General features: G+C 39.0%; 1 protein-coding gene across 3 annotated transcripts in view; it reads right to left on the minus strand.

Moving 5' to 3' along the window:
- LOC146550755 (metabotropic glutamate receptor 4-like) overlaps positions 1 to 27,231 on the minus strand; it is a 200,378-nt gene that overhangs the window by 122,186 nt on the left and 50,961 nt on the right. For all 3 annotated transcript variants that reach the window (XM_085261072.1, XM_085261071.1, XM_085261073.1), the window contains one exon: positions 15,201 to 16,208. In XM_085261072.1, coding sequence (XP_085117198.1) covers positions 15,201 to 15,734 — 534 coding nt within the window. In that variant the 5' untranslated portion in view covers positions 15,735 to 16,208. The remainder of the gene's footprint in view (positions 1 to 15,200; positions 16,209 to 27,231) is intronic.

Here is a 27,231-nt window from a genome sequence, read left to right on the forward strand (position 1 = left end):
AAGGTATATGAAGGCACTAAAACCAGCTTGAGTTGTGTAGCTGCAGCATCCTTCACAATGACCCCAGTTGCCTCTGCAGTCAAATCTGTATAACCTGCAAAAGTCACGTGCAAACAGGCAGAAACTCAAAGTGAAATCAATTAAATGTTATGCAGTGACAGAATTATAATATGCAATGATAATTTTAACTACCAAAACTGTTTTGTATTTATGTAATATATAGGTGAACATGTTTGATAATACAAAAAAGCTTGCTTTTTGCATAATTGCAGTAAGTAACAGAAAAAAACACTGTTAGTTGTTTATCTTCAAATGGCAAATCCCACCAGCTAGTCAGAGGGGGAAATGTGAAAAAGCCATTCTTTCTTTAAAAGAAGTAGTTGAATGTGTTTCAAAAACACTGGAATCGAGAATGCTGTTTACTGGCCTTTTTAAAATAAGAGAGTCAAGGTTGGTTTATCTAAGTGGCAAACATTTAGCGATTTTGAAAGGCACAGACCTATAATGGAATCAGGTCAGGAAAAAATGTAACTATTGAAAGATAAATAAAATGCAAAACAACACTGGAAGCAACTGTTTTATTAAATACTTTATTGCATTTTTCTGAACTGAATATTCAGAGATAAAATGGTAGCACACCCACACACACACAAACAGACACGCTTCGGGACAAAGTTAACTAATTTCAATGTCATCATTTAATTTAAATTATTATGTCATTGTGTTTAAATTTAAATGAATATAAGCGTCAGTCACATAGGTTGAGAGACTGGTTAAAAGCCCCCTGGCAAACTCTGGTTGCTAGGGGAAAATGCGTATTCCCTGATTGGTTGGCGAGTGATTGCTGGAGGTTTCTACTTGTTGCATAGCAATAATGTCTTTCTGTACTGCAGAGAAGGCATCAACTTATCTGCCAATATTCTCTAACTAACCAAAAAACAGTAGTGAAACTTAAAAAAGGAGATATAGCTTCCAAAAAAAAAAAATGTATCACTTGAGTGAGTAGCTGGCAGATGTTTGCAGACAAGTCAAAATCTTCTGGGCAAACATGGCAATCTCCAAGTGAACTGCAAGGTTTTCAATGCAGCTGCATATACCTTGTTGCAATCAATCATTCAACCCAAATGCCATTTTTGCTGTAGAATAATGACACTTGATTACATGTCGAAAGGTTTCCATACTTAATTTATTTTGCTATTTGGCAGTACTTTTTTAAAAATGTTTTATCTCATTTTACAGAAAAGCGTATTCTAAGTATTGTAACCACAAACAATGTCTAGTTATAGGAACAATTACCTATCTTAGATTGCAACTCATATCACTTAGGCACAGATAAAGCACTTACATATTTCAGAGTGAGCCATGAGTGCAAAACTGTCATCTATATCTGTAATGTAGTAAAACTAAGATTAGATAAGGTGACCTACAAGATATCTTGCATCATGGGGCAAACTGCATATTTAACTGCAACAAATGGTATAATATAAGACAGAAAAGCAGTGACTAACACAAAGCACCTGAGGATACAAAACAATGCTTTAACATGAAATGGAAAACACTGGTGCCTCAGAACCACATTTCATAAAGAATCTGTGGATGAAAAGCCTCATGAGAGATGACTGTTTTTCCTTCATATTAATATTCTTATTAGTGTTTCTGTCAGAACTGAAGAAACGCAACTATATGGGAAGAGCCTGCTTCCGTCACAGACAGATCATATAAGAACAGATCCAGTCGTACACTGAGCTATAGAATAAATGTTTTCTGGTGAACCGCTTCATAATAAAGCACACGGGTTAGGAAGCTGGCCTCAAGGGACAAAGATGTTTGTCATTGTTATGTAATTTAATAAAGACAGGGTGAGACAATAAGGTGTTATCATATTGAAAATGTGTTTTGCACAGTTATTAACATTGGGCTTGAAAATGCGACATAAGTTGACATAAGTTTAATATTAAAAATATATATATACATTCTTATTCAAATTTAAAAAGAAATAACAGCAATCTGTTTCAATTTAGTACTGTCAGATAGTCCTGTGAGGTATCAGGACTATCTGGTCGTTACCACATCAGAAAACTTGGTAAATACAACCTGACAGCCACATATAACCAAAATACAGAAGCAGGGTATGAAAAAGTAAATATACCCTACTACTGTGGAACCTCCTTTTTCTCCATGGCAGCTTTTAGCCAAAGACGTACAAGATAAATATGTGAGTAAATGAGGCATGTTGTCACACCAGCTTGACAACAGTGGGTCAATATCCAGGTGCCGGATTGTAATGGAAGGCCATCAAATTTTGATAGCTTAATGACTGAAGGTTAAAGAAACAAGGTGATGATGGTGACAAACAGACAGCTAGTCTGTAAGGATTTATTCTGTTTTTACTGAGTGAGGAAGCTCTTGAGACGATAATTAGCCTGTAAATGAGAATTGATCCTCATGTGCCAGCTGGTAATCCGAATGTGTGTAAATATTTGGAGAGCGTCTATCTTTGGCTATATTTACAGCTACTTTGTACACTAATTTTAGATATCAGCTGATTTCATAAAATGAGAACCACTGTAAAATCATGTAAATAATGCATTTTTTCCTAGACGATAGCGATCCACCTTTGCACTGACAATGTTTGAGGGTATCACAGTATAAGAGAAACATAATCAAATTCATGAGACTAGTGCGACCATCTGGTGTAAGAACATTAGACATGCATGCTAGAGCTTTAGAAACCAAGACCCAAGGAGTAAAACTGTTTTTAAACAGCTTTAAGAAGCTGAACAGATGAGTAGTGTACTGCCAGTATATTTTTCCCAATACTTTCGTTTATCCTTATTCCATTTTTGCCTGTTAGCATAAATAAATATCAGCTGTCACAGTCACTAAAAACATCTAAGTCGTGCTGTTCTGTGTCTGCTCGGTTTGCATCTATCACTATTTTGTCAGCAAAACAACCCCTTAATTGCTTCTCTTGGCATGGATCTGAAAAATGACCTCTCTTTCCCATAACAAATTTTCTGGAGCTAATCAATGCCAACTGATCACACTAGCCTGCTGTGTTGAGAAAAAAAGTCTCTGGATCAGGTAAAATTGTTGTAATAATTTACATTTTTTTTCTACATGTAATATAATGGAGATAATTGTACAAGTTCACAAGATGAGTATTTGTGTGTTAAGCCTAGCATGGCAAAATAAACTTGAGCTCTTGTTAAAGAAAAAGAAACAAACAAAGGCATTGGTAGAGCATGCTAATCACACTCAGAAAGGCCACCATGTTGGTTTTGCTTGTAAGGAAAACATGCATAGCTTTCTAATTAACTTTAATTACACACCATGTGAAGCTAAATATGTTCAGTGCACAGCTACTAAGGCAACCAGGCTCATACGCATACTTCCTATTTTCTCATAACAAATATGAGTGACAGCTTGTTTGATGGATTATAGTGAATATACAGGGAGTGCAGAATTATTAGGCAAGTTGTATTTTTGAGGAATAATTTTATTATTGAACAACAACCATGTTCTCAATGAACCCAAAAAACTCATTAATATCAAAGCTGAATGTTTTTGGAAGTAGTTTTTAGTTTGTTTTTAGTTTGAGCTATTTTAGGGGGATATCTGTGTGTGCAGGTGACTATTACTGTGCATAATTATTAGGCAACTTAACAAAAAACAAATATATACCCATTTCAATTATTTATTTTTACCAGTGACACCAATATAACATCTCCACATTCACAAATATACATTTCTGACATTCAAAAACAAAACAAAAACAAATCAGCGACCAATATAGCCACCTTTCTTTGCAAGGACACTCAAAAGCCTGCCATCCATGGATTCTGTCAGTGTTTTGATCTGTTCACCATCAACATTGCGTGCAGCAGCAACCACAGCCTCCCAGACACTGTTCAGAGAGGTGTACTGTTTTCCCTCCTTGTAAATCTCACATTTGATGATGGACCACAGGTTCTCAATGGGGTTCAGATCAGGTGAACAAGGAGGCCATGTCATTAGTTTTTCTTCTTTTATACCCTTTCTTGCCAGCCACGCTGTGGAGTACTTGGACGTGTGTGATGGAGCATTGCCCTGCATGAAAATCATGTTTTTCTTGAAGGATGCAAACTTCTTCCTGTACCACTGCTTGAAGAAGGTGTCTTCCAGAAACTGGCAGTAGGACTGGGAGTTGAGCTTGCCTCCATTCTCAACCCATTCCCAGGCCCCACAAGCTCATCTTTGATGATACCAGCCCAAACCAGTACTCCACCTCCACCTTGCTGGCGCCTGAGTCGGACTGGAGCTCTCTGCCCTTTACCAATCCAGCCACGGGCCCATCCATCTGGCCCATCAAGACTCACTCTCATTTCATCAGTCCATGAAACCTTAGAAAAACCAGTCTTGAGACATTTCTTGGCCCAGTCTTGACGTTTCAGCTTGTGTGTCTTGTTCAGTGGTGGTCGTCTTTCAGCCTTTCTTACCTTGGCCATGTCTCTGAGTATTGCACACCTTGTGCTTTTGGGCACTCCAGTGATGTTGCAGCTCTGAAATATGGCCAAACTGGTGGCAAGTGGCATCTTGGCAGCTGCACGCTTGACTTTTCTCAGTTCATGGGCAGTTATTTTGCGCCTTGGTTTTTCCACAAGCTTCTTGCGACCCTGTTGACTATTTTAAATGAAATGCTTGATTGTTCGATGATCACGCTTCAATTTTGAGACTGCTGCATCCCTCTGCAAGATATCTCACTATTTTTGACTTTTCTGAGCCTGTCAAGTCCTTCTTTTGACCCATTTTGCCAAAGGAAAGGAAGTTGCCTAATAATTATGCACACCTGATATAGGGTGTTGATGCCATTAGACCACACCCCTTCTCATTACAGAGATGCACATCACCTAATATGCTTAATTGGTAGTAGGCTTTCGAGCCTATACAGCTTGGAGTAAGACAACATGCATGAAGAGGATGATGTGGACAAAATACTCATTTGCCTAATAATTCTGCACTCCCTGTATAAACCTTCATATCCACTATTACAACTATTACATGATTAATACGCTGAGAGTGTGGTGGTGTCTCCCAAGGCACCTGGTATTAAATACAGTCATAGAAGGGCACTGTTATAAAAGGGCTCGTGTGGTTCATGCTTAGCCAGCTACATCAATGGTCTCATCACACACGACAACAACATCTTAACATATGGGAAGAGGTTTCTCTAGAGAGAAATATATATTATGTTATATATGTTAATGATTTGTTTATATGACAGCATTTTCTAATTATAATGTTGTTGTAAATACCATAAATGGTCACATCATATTGTTCAAGGTGATACAACATAAAATGTGATTGTCACCAAAAGAAAGTTGGAAAAGAGTAGTGACATTCAGCACAGCACAAAGCTGATATAACCAAAAAGGCTTTCTTAGTTACTGCCTGGTGCCAACATACTACCAAAAGTGTAGTGGTACTGCATTCTGGAATTGGGTAGATTTTGTCAGTAAAGAGTTCTGCTGCTTTCAGATGGCTATGGGATTTAATGTAAGAGCTAAAACCTCTTCATGCAGCTGGGCACGGGTACCGTACTCAACTGGCTAGAGGGCAGTGAGTAATTTAAATGGCAAATTAAATTTTAGGTGTTATTGTGTTATTGCTTTTTATTTAGTTGGCTTTCGTTGACAAAGTGACTATATTGGGAGTAGAGTCGCCTTGTGCCAGAAAGACACGTGGTTTTGGGGTGCGTGTTCTCAGGGATTTCACCAAAATAATAGCAACTCATTTCGCACAGCTACATCTGCATGAACCACCAGCCTATTTGCTCATGTCAGTGACTCACCATGAAAAAACACAGGCCATGTTTTTTTTTTTCTTTAATGCAAAATAATGATCGAACACACTATTTTGCAGAAAAAGTACAAATAGAAAAAAAAACATGTCTCAAGATTTTGATTCCTCACCTTGTCATTTGAGTATGACAGTGCTTGACACAAGGCAGAATCACAACTTTCCCTAGTCCTGTTTATTTCTCAATTATAGCTTGAATATACTCTTTTCATGGTAAATCCCAACTGCCCCTGAACAGAAAGCGAGTCCTTTTGTGTGACACAGCAGTGACTCACGAGGAGCTCCATGTTGTCTCATGTGTTAGAAGGCTGGATGATGTCCAAGCTGCTTAGCCTGAAGACGGCCAAACTTTTTCTTTCTATCCCTGCTGGAGGGTAGTCTGAGGATATCGCCTGGCATTAGGCTGACAGAACAATTCCTTTAAGAGCTCAGGCAACTTTACAGTGGCTCTATGAAAATTTTATTATATTGACCTTTTCTTCCTCATATGTTTTATATTTATTAGTCCGTGGAAGCTGCTGTGCTGAAATTAATAAATAACTGAGCTCTCTGTTCAGTCATATCTCAGCAGCTGACAATGTCACTTTGCCTCCTCAAAATAAAATAATAAAAAAAAATTGCTCTCCCACAATCAATAAGGAAGCTGTCATGGTGCTATTGATTACTCTTCATTTAAAGCTGCTTGAGTTACTTAAGATTTTCTGTTTTCTCGTTTTTGTAGCTTTAAACCTTTGTTAAAGTCTGAGTAAATTTTAAGCAGCGCTGCCTCACACAGCAGGACAGTGATGGACTGGTGGGCTGATGGTGAGATTATGCAGGTGAGACAGCTCCGAGCCTTTTATCCCACGCTCTTTTCAAGAAAACTATTTGATGGCTGTGCTCTATTTGTGGTGCTCTGTGTGAAGATGTGAGGTTTTGTAAACTTTTATAGAAAAGCCAGAGCAGGGAACAGACACATTAAAAAGCTAGAAATCGGGATTTTGCAACCACTAAGGTATGGTGACAGTTCTAACACGGAGAACGTAAGCAAACCCCGCTGGTATTTATATTGCGCTTTTCATTGTCAGTCTTGGCTTCTGGATTTTTTTTCAGCAGTGCTCAGCAGAATAAAATGATACATTTAAAAAAGAAACAGCATTTTTTTCCCTCCTCCTGCTGTTATTTCCTCAGTAGGTCTGCTGGTGCACACTAATTAAAGGAGAGTAATTAATTTGAGTGAAACCTAACATATCACCAAAAAAAAATGCACAAGAACAGACAGCCACACAGTAGCTTTTTTGTCACTGTGCTCTGTGATTACCAGCGGTGGTTCGTGTTTCCTGCAGAGGGATTTTCAAACAGCAGGAGGACGGGGATAAAATACTGCCAGGAATAAAACACAAGGTTCTGGGCAGCCTTCACTCATGAATGTCCTGGGAATTGACCGCTTGGGCTTGGGTGAACAAAGTGAGTTGAGTTGGAACTAATCCCGAACTAAAGGAGCTGCTCCTCTGTTGTTAGAGCATGGTGGATGGTGGACGTCTGCAATCTGGGGTCAAGAAAGACGGCTTCACAGATTTGATTTGCCCAGTTGTAAAAGCCAAGTTGAAGGGTGTGCAAAAAAAGAAAACATGGAAAGCTCACTGGTCTTTGAACACATTCAGAAACATTGCTTCCTGTTTGTTTTTAAGGCAATTCACCTTTCTTTTGGTTTGTGTTGGTTAGAGTTTACGGATGCATCGAATTAGTACATGAGATTTGCTGGGTGCGGATGTGTGGATTTCAAGGAAAAGGGCCGCGTGAATAAGCGAATATACTGTGTTGTGCACCAAATTACCCTCGGAGGTGCATGAGAGCGAGTTTAGTCAGAATGAGTTCTCGTGTTCAAAGCCTTCTCTTCTTAATCATCACCTAGATCCAGGATGTTGAGCCTCAGGGAATTTGTCAAGGCACACCTGAGGCTGCCCGCGAAATAAAGCACTGACAAGTCAAAGTGTCACATGTAGCCATACCACTATTATTTTGTGGGATGACTTATTACACCAAGGTTCCCATTAATTTCAGGCATTTAAACCATTCTCATTATAAAACCATCAAGCGCTGAGAGAGTCATCTTGTCCATCAAGTTAGAGACATCCTATGTTCCCCTAATCATTGTGTTATTTGAGCAGTGGGTCAAATGGCTTTGGTAATGTGAAATGGGTAAGTTGTAGTGATAAACCCTCACAGAAAGGTCACCATGCTATAAAGGAAAACTTCATAAAAGTCACATCTTGTCCTCCCAAGAAAAAAAATAGCAATTTTATGGAGCATTTACTAACTAAATAGCAAAATATGTCCAGTGGCAATGAAGCAGAATCAGGTGCTTCTCAACGCTATAGGTCAAACTGTCAAAGGAGGAAAGAAGGTGGAGTACACTGATTCAAACAGGCTGATGTTTCACAGTTACTCTCTCCTGGAGATTTATTATTATTAATACATTCAATTTCCTGTTTAACCAATTATACAATGATAACTGAACAGTACACCAGAAGGACGTCCTACAAAAAAGATGGATTAGTTATCAAGCTGTTGAACTTAAGTGAGAGTTTTCAGTGTGTCAAAAAGATGGCTCTCTTTTTACCTGGTGTGATCATCATAGTAACTAAGGCTGAACATGTAACCTGGTGGAGAACAGCTTATTATTAAATGTTTCACTTTAAGAGCTGCTAGAGGCACCATATTTTTACTGAAGCTTTTATTTAGAATAGAATTTATCATATTCTTTTAGTGCAATATAGATTCTTTGCTGTACTAATATGTTGTGATGATCACATGATTCACATGATTTTCTGCAGCATTACCAATTTGTCTTATTTGTTGCACACTGGGTTTTTTTTTTTTGGTTTTTTTTTTTTTACTGTTTTCATAGATGAATATCACCTGTTCCTAATAATGTCTATGATTGGAGTAGGCAGTGCTCAGCTTGATTTTGGGCAGACAAAGAGTCAAATGACATGTAAAACGCTCTTTTATGTGAGCGCACACAGAGGCAAAAGCAGAAAGCCTGGGTTTATAACCACCACTGTGATACCAATTATCTTTCGATGGGGTCAACGTTTTTTATCAACCCAGCTGACACAAAGAAAGCCTGGCTTTGTTGAACTTGCTTTATACCCTTCAGGTATGGATTGTCACAAATGGTTTGCTATGGTCTCCAGTGTGACTGATGATGATATAGTGGTGTCTCAGCCTTTTTGCACAAATAAAGGCTTTAAATTTGTGTGCGCTCCTTTTCGTCTAAAATATGTGTAAATAATATTTTCACTTACAGCTCGTCTTAACATAACAGATTAATCCATTATTAACATACAATACCGATTTTTTTTTAATGCCATTTTTATTCAGGTCCGACAGTGACATTAATAAATAATATATACATTAATGTCTGGATGAATGGACGGGCCATTAACAAGAGAAAGTAAAAAGCACGTGCAGATTTTTGAGATCCTTTAAAGCTTTCAGCCTATCGTCACTGTGGGCTGATTGGGTAATCCAATAAGAGCCCTGTCTCAACAGTGAAATGCTGAGGAGGAGTAAGGCACTGTGCCTGAGGGGCTCTGCCTCTAATGAGGGAGGAGAGAGGCGGATGCAAGGTCTCTGCTTCACAGACAGCACAACAGGCAGCTGCAGAAGGATGACAAATTACAGGAAAAACCAACATAAAATATTTTAGTAGCAGCTTGAGTTTGCCTGGTACTGATTTTTGTCAAGTATGTCGACTGAACTCTGCTTAAGGAATGGACCACCATCCTTCCAAAAGATATTCTATCGTTTGATGTTTTGCTAATGATGGTGAAGAGTGCTTTCTAAGAAACTGGTGAAAAGCATTTCCCATCAGTAAACCATTTAGTGACACCTGTGCATTCTATGGATTGGGTCATAGTTATACTGACAAAGGTCACTCCCTTAATGATACTTCCCAATAACTCAACAAATAGCAATGATCCGTCGGTTTAAACTGATTTATGGTGATTCAAACTATTCAAGGAAAATGCCCCACACAATATAAAAATCATCAGATCCCCTCACTAAAAGGGTCAAGGATTCCGGTTATTCCCTTGATTTGTCACCTGTCAGTAGATAACCTTCTTCTTTGAGCTGCTTTCGCAGTATACACAGCTAACGCCTCTGCTCTCTTCCTTCCATCTGTCTCCACTGTTCCAAACTCACATCTCCACCATGGAAAGTACTCCAGACTGACTGTGCTTGCTTGTACCTAATCTAGAGAGCTGCTGTGCAGAAGTTGCCCAAGCTTCCCCCTCTTTGTCTAAAAGCTTATGATTGTCTCAGCAAGTCAGCTTCTATACGTGAAACAAGGTGCATGCTCCTGCACTCTCTGACTGCAGCAACTATATTCCTCAAGCCAGTCAGTGGGGCTGTTTTCCATGATGTATAAGAGATACAATTAAAAGCCTGGGGCTTTAATTACACACAGTCTATCTTGAGTATCATAAGCAACCAATCACTAATTATTTCAAGTGCTGGTGCACTTTGCTCCTGCTTATATGGTAATATAAAGACCCGAAAAATGAAAACACACCAAGAGCTAGACCCAGTGATGAGGGAATGAATAGAGAGAGCTTTCAACCCCAATCCCTGGGCGTAAATTACGTAACAATATAGTAAAATATTCATGGAGCACCATGAGGACGGAATCCTGGCTGCTCTGAAGTGCTGAGCAAACACTACACCCTCAGCCACTCCTCCACTAAGGAGGATAAGGAAAAACCCATAAGCAACGAGCTGAGAAACAATTGCAGTGATCAAGATTGCAAGCAGCACTGGTTCCAATATGTTGAGTTTGCATTCTTTCATTTGTGTGCCCTGTCAATCAAATTATTAGGAGAACGCAATGAAATAACTTGAGTTACACATAAAGCCGAAAGTAGCTTCTGAAATGATCACTCATACACCAATGTACGATGTACTGGAGGTCAAAGGGACTCATCAGCATCATCATTCAGCTTCAGCCCAACCTCTCAGGTGAACATAAAAGACATAAGCTGAAAGAAGCTACACCGAGTGTTTGTCAGCAGAAATGGTGATGTGGAACCTTCCTTACCACACAAAGGAGCCCCACTTGTGTTTTTATGTGACGTTAATGATGGAGAAAAACAGTCTGAATGTGACGAGCAGTGCTGTGCGAAAGTAATACGTTAGCTTTACTTACCAGTAGTCTATATCCTTAAAGGAAGAAAGAGAGTGGCTTCCGATGGACCTCAATAACTTTTACACCCTGATTTTCAACAGTTTAAAATGCAAATAGTATTTGTTCGAAAAAGCTATGATGAAAGTTTATAGTTGCAGGTTTTTAATAGAACAACCAGCCTATGGCATACATACATGTTGTTACATGTTACATACATACTGTTTCTGCACCTGTTTTTAACTACAATCCCACAAACTGATTTGTCCACATCTGCCTTAATTAATTATTGCCTGCATGTCCCACACAATGCCTTTGAACAACTTTCAGGCAATGAGATTATTTTTTAGGGGTTTTCTTTTCCACTGGCACTACGAGAACATGAAAACCAGTGTTTCTTAAATTGCTGTACTTTGCCTTAAAGCATGGTAGGGGCTCTAAACATTATAGGTTCTTTTTTCTTTTCTTTTTTTAGCCACAGTAGTAGTACCTTGGAGCAAGGTACACCTGTATTATTTACGCAGACAAATACACTAAAATTCAGATCAACTGTTTTATTATACTATAACTTGCTATATTTAGCTAAACATCAGTTAACAGAGGAATCAAGTAATATACTGCAGGGGAGTATTAAAGAGGATGGTGGATATGATGGAGCGAACCTAAGCAAAATAGGAACATCCTGCTAAAATCATTTAAGTATTAAACACAAACATTGAATCCTAAATAAATAAATAAATTAAAAAAAAATAATTTTATATATATATATATATATATATATATATATATATATATATCGAGAAAGAGAGAGAGAGACACATGAGTATATATGCAAAACCATTTTGTGATCTGGTGTAGTGTTAATATTTTTTCAAAATATTAAACCCTGTGTTATTTTTTTTCACCTGGGGCCACTTCTGGGCCCCCTACAAATCACATTTCCATGGCTTCCTGTTTCTCTATCAGTATGATTCATAAAAATTTGTTCCGCCTGTCAAGTACAAAATAGAAGATAAGTTGATTAAAGGCTTTTAAGTCTTCCCAGTTCTCAACAATATATATTTGAAATACTATACACAGGAATATATTTAACAAAAAACCTTAAGAAGCTTTGCCACTATTATTGAAACTAACTTTTCTTTTTTTTCTTTTTTGCAGCTCCTATAAAGCATTTGGTGGGGGGATAAGCATCATCAAAGACAGAAACACAACCCAAGGGGAAAACCATATTTACCTGTTGTGTCTGTTATATATATCTATATAGCTATATATAGATATATATATATTTCTAATTCAGTCACACTGATCAGTGCCTATTTTCCAGACTGTCTTTCAGTGTGCTTAACTATCTGCCATATTTAAGGTGAATACAAAAATAATAATAATAGTAATAATTGTCCCTATAATTGATCAGAGATGATCCAACATGTAAAAGGATTACAAACAAATCAAATCAATCAATTCGTTACTTATCTGCACTCTGTTTCCTTTTCTATGAAGTAGCAGCCCCATGATCAGCCTGTTTACTTCCCATGTTTTTTTTTTTAAATAAAGCAGGAAATGCAGTGATAGAAGACCTCCTTGTTTTTTTTGCCTGTTAGTCGATGACTATTGAAGGCTGACGCATTCACATGTGTTCCATTACCTAAAAGCTTTCTCTCTTCCCATTTGGTTCTACTGCCATAACAGAGAGCTGCACTAGAGTAGGTCATGGTAATTCAGCGTCAGCACTGTGATATACATAACATGCTCAGCTGATAGCTGCTCCCAATACCTCACATTACATGCACCATGTCAAGGACAGACTGGAGATTCTAGGAATGCACATAAAAGTGGATTTGGCCATTCAGTGCTTGTGTGAGCATTTAAAGATAACTTCCTTGTGTAGGAAAATACAGTAAAATACAATATACAAACTCTGTAATATGTCCACTGCTCTGTTTCCAGCTGCCTTTGTTATAGACGTGTTTGTCTTTTTCAAATATCAAAGTGTATGTCTTATTATCTTTGCAATGATTTTTCTGTAAAAAGGTTGTTTTTATCAGCCATCTCTTGAAATATTGTATAGTGTTTGCTACTTGAAGTGCACTAGCAGCATTCTGTAGTGTTCTCCTCTGCCCCTTAGAGGGATTTGCCAAGTCATTCTCAAGGCCCTGTCAAGGAGGCTGTTCGAGCCCACTGGGCAGATACCTTTAAGGCCATTGTCCGTCAAAAAGGATTGCTGCTTATTCTGGCTTGAGCCTCTAGGGTAAATAATTTGTCCACCCCAGCCCATCCAAGACCTATCAAAAATATGAGTTGCACTACACTCAGAGGAAACTCTTTGCCCAAGAACACTGTGTTTTGGATGGTGCAGCTCTATGCCCTTTAGAGGAGGAAAAAAGGAAAAGGCAAAATAATTTATTCCCACAACAGGATTTGGCATGCAATTTGGAACACACAACATCTCACTGGCAAACTCCTGTCCAAACACAAGCTTGCCAATTAGCTGTGTGAAGATGTCTCACAAGCCTGTGAGTGGACAGGCCCTCCTCTGGCAGTTCGTGCGCCCTCCACAAGGAGTCCTGGCAGCCTTGTTTGGTGGGAAATTTGCTATTGGAGAGCTGTAGAGCAGCATGAGGTGCAGCAGTCATTGGAGGCTTTTTGGCCTCCCTGGATACACATCTTAGCTACGTCTTGAAAACTGCGTCTGGTGTCTTTGTGCTTGCCATCTTGCCCTCTGCATGAAGTTTAAAGGTGCATGTGTTGGTGTATTTCAGCTCTTGCTTTTCAGTGTTTGTGCTCTCTGCTAAGAAATGTCTCATAGTTGTTATGTTTTGGCTTGAGCAGAAAAGATGATGACGAGCGCTGTGGTAACATCTCATATCGACTCGTAAAAAATGGAGTCCTGTACAGGCTGAACTGATGTTGACACATGTCGTAGGCTGTTGGGGCTTTGTACTCACCAAGCTGTGTTGACTGCTTTCCTCTGCCTTGCTGTGCAGTAACACAGTTCCTGTGTGAGCTGTGTCACCAACTTCATATTGCTCAGTGGGTACAATAATTACAAGGTTTTGTGACAGATTTTAGCATGGCACCAGAAAAAGAAGAAGTCACTCCAGTACTTTGGAGAATTTGGAGTCTCATTCTTTGACACCAATCAGGCTTCTTTAGGATGGAATATTGTACTATGTACCTTTCTACTCTTTCTGTTGAGACATTCGTTGACCTTAGCGGCTGGCTGGTAGAACTTAAAAGAAGTTAAATCAGTGTCACAGCAGGTGTTACTGACCTGATCTTCTTTTAACAGATAAAGTCTGTGTAAATATCACAAAGGCTATCTAAAGTATTACCTATAATTTGAACAACAGTGGAAGCTCTAACTATCTTCTCTGCTCCTCAATAGTCTCTTAAAGCTTAAAGGATAAAAGGAAGAGGAAAAGTAAGCTCCTCATATAGTATATGTTCAGTCCTCAGACAGTTACATTCATACAGATTGACTTGCAAATTGTTAGTTAGTGAATTCATGAATAACTAATTAGAGATCCTCACTTGTCTTCATAGACTGAGGGTTTCAATGCATAACCACTGTTTTCTCACTGCTACCAAGTCTAAAACAAAGACACAGTCCTTATGCTCATTAGTTTGGATGTCGCCTGTAGTTTGGTTTGACAGCATTAAGCAGGTATTATATAAACTTTGTCAAATATTGTTTATGTTTTGTTCTCATTCGCACATTTCACATCTGTTAACCCAAAAAAATGCAGTCTCATTTTATACTCTATGTCCAATAGTAGTGCAGGGAGCTCACGATGCCATGCATGGCTTCCCTGAATTAATTAGAAGAGGGCTGACTGACGACCATTGGCAAATTAATGTCATCAGTGAGCAGAATTATGGTATAATGATTAGCGCCTAATTTTCTGGACAGTAGGAAAATGTTTGAAACTGATGTCAGTTAGACTTGTGAAGAAAAGACATATAGGAAAGCAGGAGGAACATGGCCTCGGAGAGGTTGTGTTTACTTTTTTATACTATATTTACAGTGTGGTGATGCTGATGTGGTGTAATATTGGTTATACTGTTTTTCATTGAAAGTCTAGTGAATTTAAGTTTGCTGCACAGGATATGTTTTGAGGTGTTCCATGTAAAAAGCACTTTCCAAACATGATTAGAAAAAGGAAAATAGGAAGTATATACTGAAGAGCAAACTGACCTTGAAGAGACGCAAAATGTTGGCTACCATGATTGACACGGAGCTGGCAGATGCACCAATTACTCCCACCACTCTCTCGGGCTTAGTGATGATGGGCGGCCCTCCGCTGAGACATTTGACATCAGTTGAGTCTTTCTCAATCAGTGCCTGAACAAATGTCAGTGACTGTTCCAGAGCGTGGGTGTCCCGTGAGCAGGTGTCCAGTATGCGTGCCCCCAGAGTGATATTAGGCAGCAGCTCATTGTCATTATTGATACGATCCAGGGCAAATAACATGGCCTCCAGCCTATGGATTCCTTTCTCCTTCTTCAGCTCTCCACAAGCTTTGCCGTCATTTCCTCTCGCGTGCACCGGAAACAGTCCGCCTAGGGATATGTCCCCATCAATACGTATTGAGTTTAGGTGTGTATGGCCCGGCATTTTCGGTTTGGCAGCCAAGGAGATCAAGACATAACAAGCCAGCAGCAACACCCAGCAGCAGACACCTTTGTGGCAGCCAATCCATGCTCTCTCAAAGCCTCTTTGCAGAGTCATAATGAAAGGCTAAACCCGCATCCAAATACAAATTCAAGTCCTTTGAAAATGAAAGAGGTGTGCACACATATACCCGCACACACATACAAATGTCCTGAAGGTTTAGCCGCAATATTTTTCAGAGCACGGTTGTCTTCAGAAGTCTCTTCTCATGGTTTCTAGCTCTGCAACAAATTTGCTAATACTAATTATGCAGCTGTGCTCTCTTTATCTCTTACCCTTTCTTCTTTCCTCTTTGTGTTTCACTCACTTTTCCTGCACCTTAGAGTTGTGGATACATGCAGTAACTAAACAGTACAGAGTGTTCTGAGGTGGAGTCCACAGAGAGCAGCTCTCATAAGGCAAGAACAAAGGTGGGAAGCTTGCCTCTCTTCTCTGGTTCTCCAGAATCACTCAGGTGCATTTAGCTTTCCTCTTGGTGTGTCAAACAGGCAGAAAGTTACAAGGCCAGCCAGTGGGCTCCACAGTGGGTGCCTGCAAAGAGAGAGAAGAGGTGTCAGAGGCCCTGAAGAAAAGAGCAGGAAAAGCCACTTTTGGAAATAAAAGGAAATGAAAGATGGAATGGAATCTCAGTCATTAAATTTCAATAAAGATGGCTTTATGCAGGGTTTTGCCTTTTATTAGTGTCAGTCAATGTTAAGGTTTTCTCTTTGTAGAATCTCCTAGAAAAGGCACAGTTTATGGTTAGTGTGTGTTAGAGAAGCTGCAATGTCACGCATGCTTTTTTAATTGACATCATATTCAAAGGGGCACATAATGCTAGCTTTGGACAGCCAAAGCTCTAGTCTAGTTTGTCGATTCTTAGATTCAAGCAGAAATAATACCAGAACCCAGCACTATACACAGGAAATCTATTCTGTGTTGCACCCATGCCTCAACTGCTTTCAGAGTACTGCAATGAATTATTTCTATGTGCCTTGAGCATAACTGATTTGCTCCTGGTTGGCAGTGTTCCATAGGCTTTATAACGGCACACTGCTCTCTTCATGTAGATCGTCTCCAGGGCGTTATACCAAAGGTTATGAAACACGCTAGCAAATTAAGAGCACATGATTCTGAAAATCAAAAACCACTTTCTTTGACTTGTGAACTTATTCACTCTTTGCACATCTTATCCCTCATAGCCTTTCCAATCCTTTGTATCAGCTGTACTCTATTTATATATGTGTGTATGTTTGTGTCTGTGTGTGTCCTTGTATATTCTTTCAAAGACAACTGGCTTCCTCCACAGCGCCAGACTAATAGAGCAATGGATCTGGACACAGTGGGAGAAGCCTGCAGTTGTCCCTCTCTCTCAATTGACCATCACACACACACACATATCTGTCAGACTTTCCTTCATGCTGGTTTTGTATGCTAACATACAGCCCCCTGCTGTGTTTCAGCCTGTAACAGAGGACACAAAGGGCAAAAATTCTCTTAGGATCACAAAGTTGCGCTACAATGCACCAGCTGTCAGACCATCACTTCCGATTGGTTATATCTGAAGTTATTTTAATGCAAATGGAAGTGTAGTGTAGTAATAGCTGTTTTTTATTTTAACATTTTTCTCTAATTTTGCAAAAAAAAACTTGGCTAGCTGTCTCAGAAGTGGAGGGGTCAAGAGATTTGCTGTGTATCGTGAATTATAGACAGCCTTGTTTGTGCTCGTCGCATGTTTGTGTTGCTTTCTTTTACTTTAGACTTCATATCAAATTATAAAGATACAGCGCTAACGCTGAACAGTGGCCTGTCTTGTTCTGCCTCTCCCATCCTGCTGGGAACCAAAAGGAGATATTTATATCATTCTGCACAGATTATCCTTCTAAAACATAGCATTCATAATGGATGAAAGCCTACCAGTCACTGCAAAACATCCCATTCTGGGGGAAAGCCTCGAAGAGAAGGCAGAGGGAAAGGTAGCTACATGGGTTTAAATATGAAAAGAGTTGAAAATAGACAAATGGGTGGAAAAGTAACCTGACGAATAGTTTAAAATGGGGGTAAGGATAATGATGATGGAGTAATGCCTGCTTTTTCACCACTATTAACATGCATTTTTTGCACATTTTTATCACCTTTTTATCAGCCATATCAATATATTAATATCAAGTTTTCTTCCACATTCTTTTATGTCTGTATTTGGGTCTACTATTCACAATTCATACAGTCTGCTTCGGCACACTGTGACAGAACGAGCTGACCATGTTGGACACAGACTTTCAAAATAAAACAGGAAACAGCATGGAACGACATAGACATGATAGCGCAAGCTTGACAACATGAACAAGAAGACAAGAAACATGACAGACTAACACAGAAGAGTGAAACATAGCTAGACTAAACTTAAGGCAACCAAATGATAATCCTATTACTCAACATATTTCAAGGAATAACTTAAGAACTCAAAATATAAACTGGAAACGCTGGGTCAGAGACCCATGATCGTGACAATTTTTAAAAGATTTTAAGCATTGGTGGCCCAAAATTCAACAACTGTATTTATCTTTGTTATATTGTAAAACAAAATTCCATGTACCACCCCGTAAAGTGGGGACAAAAGCTCCAGGCTGGGAACGTCTTATTTTAAATCAGCCCATCCAATTATCATTTTGATTACACACTAAGCAGCCACAATCAAGATAATTACAGTGCACCTCTCCACAAAACAACCAGATAAATGCCTTGAGAGCTGGACAATACTCTGGTAATTGAGTCACATTCTAAGAATAAGCCTTGACATGTGAAGATGAAGTCCTGCCTACCTCTCAAGATCTTTTTAGAAGAGGTGGACAGCAGTACCTTCACTGTCATCACTCTGGAACACGGCATACACAGTGGCAGCTTTACCAGATGTTTAGTCACAAGGCCCAGATGGGCAGAGCAGAAAAACATCAGCTGTCTGCTCAGAGTATGAGTTGGGGGTAAAATGCAGAATCCACATAGCGACTGTCTCCCCTCACTGCTATGAGGAGGAGCTGTGGTTTCCTCTGCACTCAACCAGAGTCCCCTGCTGCTGTAAGCATTACCACACTGACAGCTGACAGGGCTAAGGTTTTACTCCAGTAAAAGTTTCACTTAAATGGAATTACACATTTCTATAGACTAATTTGTAGACAGTATTTACTGAAGTGTGTCTCCAATTCAAAAGACAATGAAGCTTTGTGAAATGTGCAATGTACTGTGCAGAAGTCACCCCTCATTTCTTTATATTTTGCTAGGAAAATGGGAAATGGGTGCAGTGTTTTATTGAAATGTGCAAACATACCTGGAAATACAGGGTTTGTTCAATTCTAACAAGTTTGAAAGTTAGTACTTGGTATGATCACCTTTATTCTTCAGCACAGCCTGAAACCTCTTTGGCAGGTTTGTAATTTCTTCAGGAATAGTTCCCTAAGCTTCTTGAAGGACATTCAAAGCTCTTCTTTGAATGTTGGCTGCCTTTTGTTTCAATCTCTGTCAAGATGATCCCACGCTGTTTCAACAATGTTAAGGTTTGGACTCTGGGGAGGCCAGTCCATGACTGACAGTGTTACACTATTTGCTTTTCTATCCAGGTATGCTCTTACTGCACTGACAATGTGTTCAGGAATATTTTCATCCTGACAAATGAAGCTGTTGCCAGTCCGACACTTTCCACTGGTACTGCTTGACTGAAATCTAACTTTTCTGCACTCATAATTCCATCACTTCTGACATGATGCACAACACCACCAAATGAAATGCAGCCCCAAACCATGACAGAGTCGCCACTGTGTTTTACTCACTGCTGTACTCCTCTATACACACTTACAATGATCTGAAGAAAAAATGTAATTATTTTTAGTAATTTTAGTGCAATTGATGTTTTATATGGCTTACTTCAATTTAATCTGCCTGTTTCACTTCCTTAAGACTGGACTCTTGTTAGCCAGCGTTCCTCTGAGACCATTTCTGATGATAGATGGATCAACTGAAGAGCCAAATGCATCTCTCAGCTCATGTGGCAGGTCATTGCTGGATTTTCTTTTTCCTGATTCTTAAGAACATGACTGTCAGATACTGTTCATCTGTTGTAGATAGTTATTTTTTGGCCTACAACTTCTTTCTTTTCTCCTTCCCGTAGCTAGTTACCTCAAACCTTTTAAGAAGACAGTGCCCACCATGCGAAAATATGCCAAGCTTTTATCCAATAGCTCTTTAGGAATCATCTTGTTAGTGCAAAAATACTGTTTTTGCCATTTCAACAAAAGAAATGGAAATAGATTACAGGCTGCCAGTAAGATCAGGATCACTTTAATAATTAAAAGAAAGTCTGGTTCATAGAATCAAAGAATAATGAAATGAGGGGTAACTCAAGACTATTGCACATTATTATAAATAAAGCAATAATTTCAAAACAATTTAAACCCTAACTTCCAAAGTTTTATTGTTTTTAAATTGGCTTTAGGGTTAGTAAAGGTAATGGAAAGGGTTATCATTTTTTGTTTTCAAGTCGTTTCGTTTTCAAGTCATTACAAAATTATAGATTTTGGCTGGCATCAAATGACACTTAGGACTATTTGATGATGTCACATATTTATTTATTTATTTCGTTTTTAGTGGTTGAATTTTACTGACATTTGTTATGCAGCAAATGTCAGGGAACTGAGTTGCTCTTGATTTAAGTAATGAAGAGCTGCAAAAGGATTAAATACTAAAACGGAGGGACTCGTATACACTGTCTCAGAAATAGTTTGGAAAAGTACAAATGGCCAAACGATCAAAGATTGTCAACAGCAATTCAAAATTTTGAATCAGCCGTTGGCTACTTGCCAGCCACGACAAAGCCAGACTGACAAGCAAACTCTCACTGAGCCAGACTGTTTGAGGAAGCGCAGCCAAATCAGCAAATGCCTTGCTATAAAAAGATCTTTGTTTGTCTAATTTTTAAACCAAGTCTGGCATTAGCCGTAGTTTGAGTTTCACTTCGCACTTTATACAAGAAAAAGACATCACCAGGATTATAACAGCCACACACAGCCGCACCTTCCCACCCCGAAACCACATTCACAGTTAAAATGCAGCTTTCACATCGTGTGAATAACATTTCAGCTATTCATAATAGCTGAAAAACCACTGCCGCTGGTGAACTTGTCACATGTCTTGAGTTTGTGTTGCATGGCCTTTTTATTAAATAATGATCTCCAGTTTTACTATTGTTCAGCTTCTTTGAACATCCTATAAAGCTCAAAAGAAATGCAGCGAGACACAGGCTCAATTTTGCATTCAGTTGTAACTGCGAAGCCTCACAAAAACATGCAACCTGCTAATAGGTCTGTCAAAGCTGTACTGGGCACTGCCTGACAGTGATATCCTAATCCAACGTGGAACTTCTGTTTTGGCCGTTATGCTTCAGCAGAGGAGATACTTAGGCCCAAAAGACCAATATGATCACAGCCGAGAGTAGCGATAAAGTCCTCAGAATGGAGAACGTCACACTCTCTGCATGTCTGTGGGCTGGTTTGCTCAAAGTGTTTTTTTCGAGCCCTTTGTTTATACCTATTTACATCATCTCAACTGTGTTTTTTACAGTAATGTTTTTCAACTGTGCAAATAAATGTGGCTGCTTGAGAAGGATTGTTTTCACATTTTCGCTGGTGACAAATGTTATCACTTGCTCGCTTATTTTCAGAGGCAACATTTTTACACTAGAAGTGATTAAAGTCCTTCCTCTTTGAACCACAAATTATAAGGAGCTGGTTGGGATGGATGGAAGACATATAAAGCCCAAAGACTTTGAGAATCATGTCTATAATCTGTTCCACCTTATGTTTCCTTCAAAACATGTAGGAATTTAGCTTCTTGCGACGAAGCGTTTGAAAGCTGTTTTTAGGTTTTTAATCGTCTTTTCAACAGGAGTCCATTAGAGGAGAGAATTTCTTTAGCTCTCTCTCTTCCTCACTCTTTTATGACACTAACATTTTCTACATTAGTTTCTGCTGAAAAACTGTACAAAATAAACATGAGCCTAATGATTATTGACGTCAGCCTCTAATACCTATTGTTTTTTGACAATAAAGGCACTGGCAGAAAAACAGCCTCTGCTTTTGCAGAGCAGAGTAAAAACTGATCTTCTAAAAACAAAATCTCATTAGTTATGGTTTTCATGATGAAACTAGTTTATTTACACCTCAATCTATGATAAGAGGCGCGTGTTAGAAAGGACTTGTTAAATAGTCTCATAAAAAAAAGAAAATTGATTGTATTGTCTTGTGCTGAGTTTACTTCTTTGTGCCATTTTACTCTTGCACAAAAATACTCAGTATCCCCTTGTTAAAAGCTGCTGTACACAGTAAATAAAGTTGTTCTGTTCTTTTCTTTTCAGAACCTAAAAATACGTGTATCGTGTCCATGTGTTTTGATTTTATAAATTGTGACTCTGAGAAGGAGCCGACACTGACTCAAATTGTGGCCATTGGGCATTATGGGTTTTAATACCTTAATTGTCTTTCTTCTCACGCAGTATCCCCGCTTGACTCCCCACCCCCCTAACTCTGCTTCACAGTTTGAAAACCTCTGTGCAAGATGATGGGACAGATAGAGCATAACTAGTTTCCTAGTAAGAGTACAGAATAACCTTTGTGGAAAATGTTACACAAATCTCTACAGGTGCATCATAATTTGAATAAGTGTCACATTAATTCAGAGTGAAATTTTCCCTGGAAGATGAGTCATTGAAGGAAGAAGACAAAAACAAGGGTACAAGAGTGCAGGGCCATAGAAAGTGCTTGAAAGAACTAGAAAGCAGAGGGAAGCAAGCACGAAGCTTCATTACATGCATTGTAACTTTATATAGTAGGCTATCTGCATTCATTCCCTCTTTATAACAGACATCAGACACCCACCTCAAAGCTAATTCCCCTTTGCTCCACTACCTCCTTACCCCTCTCCAGGGTACTGTCCATTAGCTCACTCCAACAGAGCTGGAGATTCACCGATTCACGCTCGCTCATTAACACTTTCTCCATGCAATATGCAGATTCCATTAATAAACAGTCTATGTTGCTGTCCTGGGGTAAAAGGGAAGATGTGGAGATCTGTGGAGAACATCTAACAGGAAAAATGCAGAACAGGACACAACAATTCTTTAAAGAGGTCATAGTTGGATAATAATGAGGTTTAAGATTCACAGGTCTATTTCTTTCCTGTTTCTACTGCACTGATCTGGCAAAATAGCCTCTTTGTTATGAAAATGATCCCAAATGTGATTTATTTATTTATACATTTACACATCAGTGCAGACTGCATGTAGACACTCACACACAAAAAGCTCTGGTCTGGTCTGAAAAAAGTGAGTAATATCCTTCTCTCAGCTAGAACCTCTTTGCTGTCTCTGAAAATCAAGACGATCCCTAAAGAGGATCCCCGAATTAAACTGTTTGTCAGTTGTAGCACTGCAGTAGTTAAATACCCTTTATACTTAAATGGGTTACAAGATGCAATTTCTCGTACATGTCATTTTAAGCCATGTCATGTATGTAAAATCTGAATTATTCATGACCAAATTCTTCAAAGCTCAACACACACACACACATGAGCAATTAATCCTGGCGGGATTGTAGTCGTATAGAAATGATAACATTTTGTCTTGTGTTTCAGTTATATCTAATTCAAAACAGATTTTTCTTCAAGAGAAGGAAAGATAAGAAATGTGTGTATAAGAGCCAGCTGAGGCTTTGTGTGTGTCCCATTTTGCTTGAACTAATTTTTCATGACACGCTGCAGTTTACAACATCAACAGACAAAAAGCAGCCTTTGAGCTTTCCTGTTGAGGAGCTAAGCGCGGCATTTTGTAAGTGCTTGAGTCAGAATGTCCTTAATGTGCTAAACGAGACAGACAGAAGGACTGGACAGTATGAAGATTTAACTGCAGCTTAACTCGATTTACTCAAAACAAGGGTGCAGACACTCTCAAATAGCAACTCGCAAAGCAATCTATAAAATCACTGTGCTATAATGCATCCCACTTCAAAAGTGATCTTTAACCAAGTGAGAATGAGCACAAGTGATTGAACTTATAGATAAGGAAAGCTGTGACACTTGTGCTGCAGATCAATGCACTATTCATTCAGGGCGAGATGAATAAGAGACAGAAAAAAAGCTAAATTTGAAATATATTGTTCTCAGTAAGGACTCAGTCTAAGCCTTTTTGGTAGTTAGTACATTAACATTCTTTCTCCTGCCCAAAGTGGAAATTAGATGACAGCGAAAAAGCTAAAAACTAAGCTAACCGGCCAATTTCTTTTTGTCTTGATGACAAAATGAAACATTTCTTGTGTCTGCTACATAGTAATCAAATGAAGGAAGACTCTGGCAGCTGCCATGTTAAGCGCTGTCTGAATCCAATAAATCTCTCCCCAAGAGCAGCACCCTAATAGTCAAGTAATAGCTGTCTAACAGAGCTGAGCACATTTCAGAGTGTGCAGACGAGAGAGTTTTGTCACCAAAAGCAAATGCTCCAAATGTACCTCCTTCTGTGGCAACAATAGGAGGGCAAAGACGTATTTGTGAGGAATCACATATTTCAAATCACACATTGAGCTTCTAAGTATAGCCTGGGTTTATCTGCGCTCCCGGAGACAGAAGCTATGAATACTGCATCCCTCTGCTTGCTGCCACCCTGTCAAAGAGGGTTTCAATGTTGAGGCATGCTCGAATGGTTAAAGTGGAATTTTTATCATGAGAACACCAGTCACTTCTCCTGTGCATTTCTTTACATACAGGCGTGGGATGCAGAGGGGAGCTGACTGTTCCAGGGGGACTCAAAGGCAACATCATAGTTGAAAAAGATAAAGGATAAACAAAAGCATTTTAAGCTCTCCGAAATTTTTACAGCCAAAAGTTATGTATGATCCATCAGGTGAAAGTCACAGTTAAAATGAGGTTTCAGTGTTCAACGGGGGAATCAGGACAGGAGGCTGGTGGCTTACTGCTTTTTTCCTTCAGCTGTTAGAACCTTGTCATTTGTGCCGTATTCTTTAAACCAAGGTTGTCCTTATAATTCCTGGTTTAAAAAGACACAAGCAATCAGCGCTTCACCCATTCAACAAGGAACAGCTCTGCATCCCTGCCATGATTTCACTGTGGAACACCTGGACCCCATTTTCACTGGTGCTGCTGTGGTGGAAATAATCTTGCATCACTTTCTGATATATGATTTATTTGAGGAAATGTAGGATGAGCTCCAAACCTAACTGGCACAATTATGCTTCGTGCCAGATGGGTGTGGTTTCCACACCATTTACGTTTGGCTCTAAAAATGGCACAGGCTGCATGTGACAGGATGGAACATTGGCTTATGTGCTGCAACATATTCCATGTGAAGCAAACAATGGCAGACACTAAAATGTAGTAAATACATTTATTCCACTCCCTGAATATATGCCAACATTTGGAGACTGCATTGTAAGACTTAAATACCTCATATTTATGATAGCAACCTAATACTTCATGCAACCTCTTTGCTTTAAGAAGTGCTCTCAGTGCTTTGGCCAAATAACCTGAGATTTTAATGATTTTTCTTGCTCAATGGCATTCAGTGTAATATCTGGCACTTGTAGTCTATGTAGCTCTCTAACTCTGTCACTGCACAGTGTGTGGGATGCTAGCAAGGCCAGATAGACTACACCCTGACTGATTTGAATAAGTGTCAGCAGGTCACAGTAGCACAACCGTAAAAACACATTTTCTCCAGTGTGCAGAACAACGTATTGATGCTCTGGTTTGATTTGTCCTCAGTGGAGGAACCTCGGCTGAACTGTCATGAATTTTAATTTCTGGCTTTGTACTGTGGTTTAAAGTTGTACTGTTTCCTTTTCACAAACAACTGGCTTTTATGGCTGTAATTGATTTTTTTAAGTGTTATAGTTTCATCTGAAATGCTTGCTGTGTTTTGTGACCTATGCAGTTTTGTCCTCGAATATTCTGTTTCCTGTTTGTTTTTGTTTACTTTTATTTTTTATAAAAAAACAAACAAAAAACAAGTAATGTGTTGAAGGTGTAAGTGGGCCATGCCATCATGAAATATGAACTCATTCATAGTAATATGTATTAACCTGCCTATTGGATTTAAATGCTTATAAACTGAGGATGCCAGAAAACCATTCAGGATAATTCCCGCCCACTTTAACACCTGAATACTTCCTTGTTAAACAGCAATTTTCAGTTTTGCATTTACATCATTATTACTATTATAATCATTCTATGAATTATAAAAACGTGGGCTTTAGAGGGACTTCTATGCTGTTTTTGTTATGTTTGGAAAGACCCGGGTTAGCTGTTTCCCTCTCATGCTTATCTTTATGATAAAGCTAATAATTTAAATACAAAGATATAGCAGCTATACCAGCTCTGTCTATCACATCTCAGCAGTAAATAACCTCAAAAAAATTGTAAAAAGCTCCCTTAGCTACAGACAGCAACCCAAGCGCTCTTTCACTAACTTGGTTACCATTTGTGCTAAAGACAAAATTGGTTTCAGAAAGATATTTGGTGTATCACAGTAGCACAAAGCATTCACAAAATATCAGCCCCACATACCAATTACCATGAGCACTTTCTCTACCTTAACTCTGCTACCTTAACTCCTTGACCGTTTCATTTTGGGCTGGAGAGAAAATTCCCTAGAAAAACTCTGGTATGCACGGCCCTGCCTTTTGTATGCCTACTATCCCACACATCCACCTTCAACTTCGAAGAGTCAGTAAGTGCTGGAACAAGAATACAATCCATGCAACACGGCTGTAATGAAAATAAAGAAGTTGTGTTTATATCACTGCGTATTTCTTCTAATATAATTTCCTTTAGTCAGGCTTCTGCAGACGTGATTCTTAGAGAATGCGCACGATTAGTTGCAGCACACTAACTCCACTGTGTGTTGGACAATCTTTGATGTTGGACTTTTGGCACATCAGGCTACATACTTGTTGGCACTCCTGAAGGGTCCCTATCATTAAAAACCATATACCCTCTTAGGTACACTCTCTTCCTCACGCTGTCATTTTTACTTTTTAGTGGCATTATTACTAAAAAAAAAAAGAAGAAGAAGAAGCAAAGCCCAGTTTGTTTAATGCTATTTGCCAACACTGAAATCTCTTCTATTTTACCATTCATCTCTTCTTAGAGGGATCTATCCAGCTTCAAAGGGTATCCCGTCAGCCTTTGGTCTGATGACACGGATTTAATCCCCAGACTAAAGATTTTATAAAAGTGATTTTTTTTTACCCATCTCCTTGTCAGATGTGCATGCTGGGCAGCTGGAGTGTGGCTGAAAGAGCGTGTTATGACACTGCCAAGAGGAGCGGGATTGAGGATAGAATACAGGAACACAAACAGCGAATCAAAGGGTATTAGGTTGTAAGCTTTGCATCATTGGTAATTGGGTTGGCAGAGCAATTTATTAAAATCTGACACTTTTTCCCCTGTTCCAAGCAGTTTTCTGTGATATTTAACAGATGGTGTCTTGCAAACCAGTAACTAGGTATAGCCAAGCTCAGAT

Source organism: Mchenga conophoros, linkage group LG20, assembly GCF_057382185.1.
Source record: "Mchenga conophoros isolate Kocher_MC1m ecotype Shallow Benthic linkage group LG20, M_conophoros_male_GT1.1, whole genome shotgun sequence".
NCBI classification, from domain to species: domain Eukaryota; kingdom Metazoa; phylum Chordata; class Actinopteri; order Cichliformes; family Cichlidae; genus Mchenga; species Mchenga conophoros.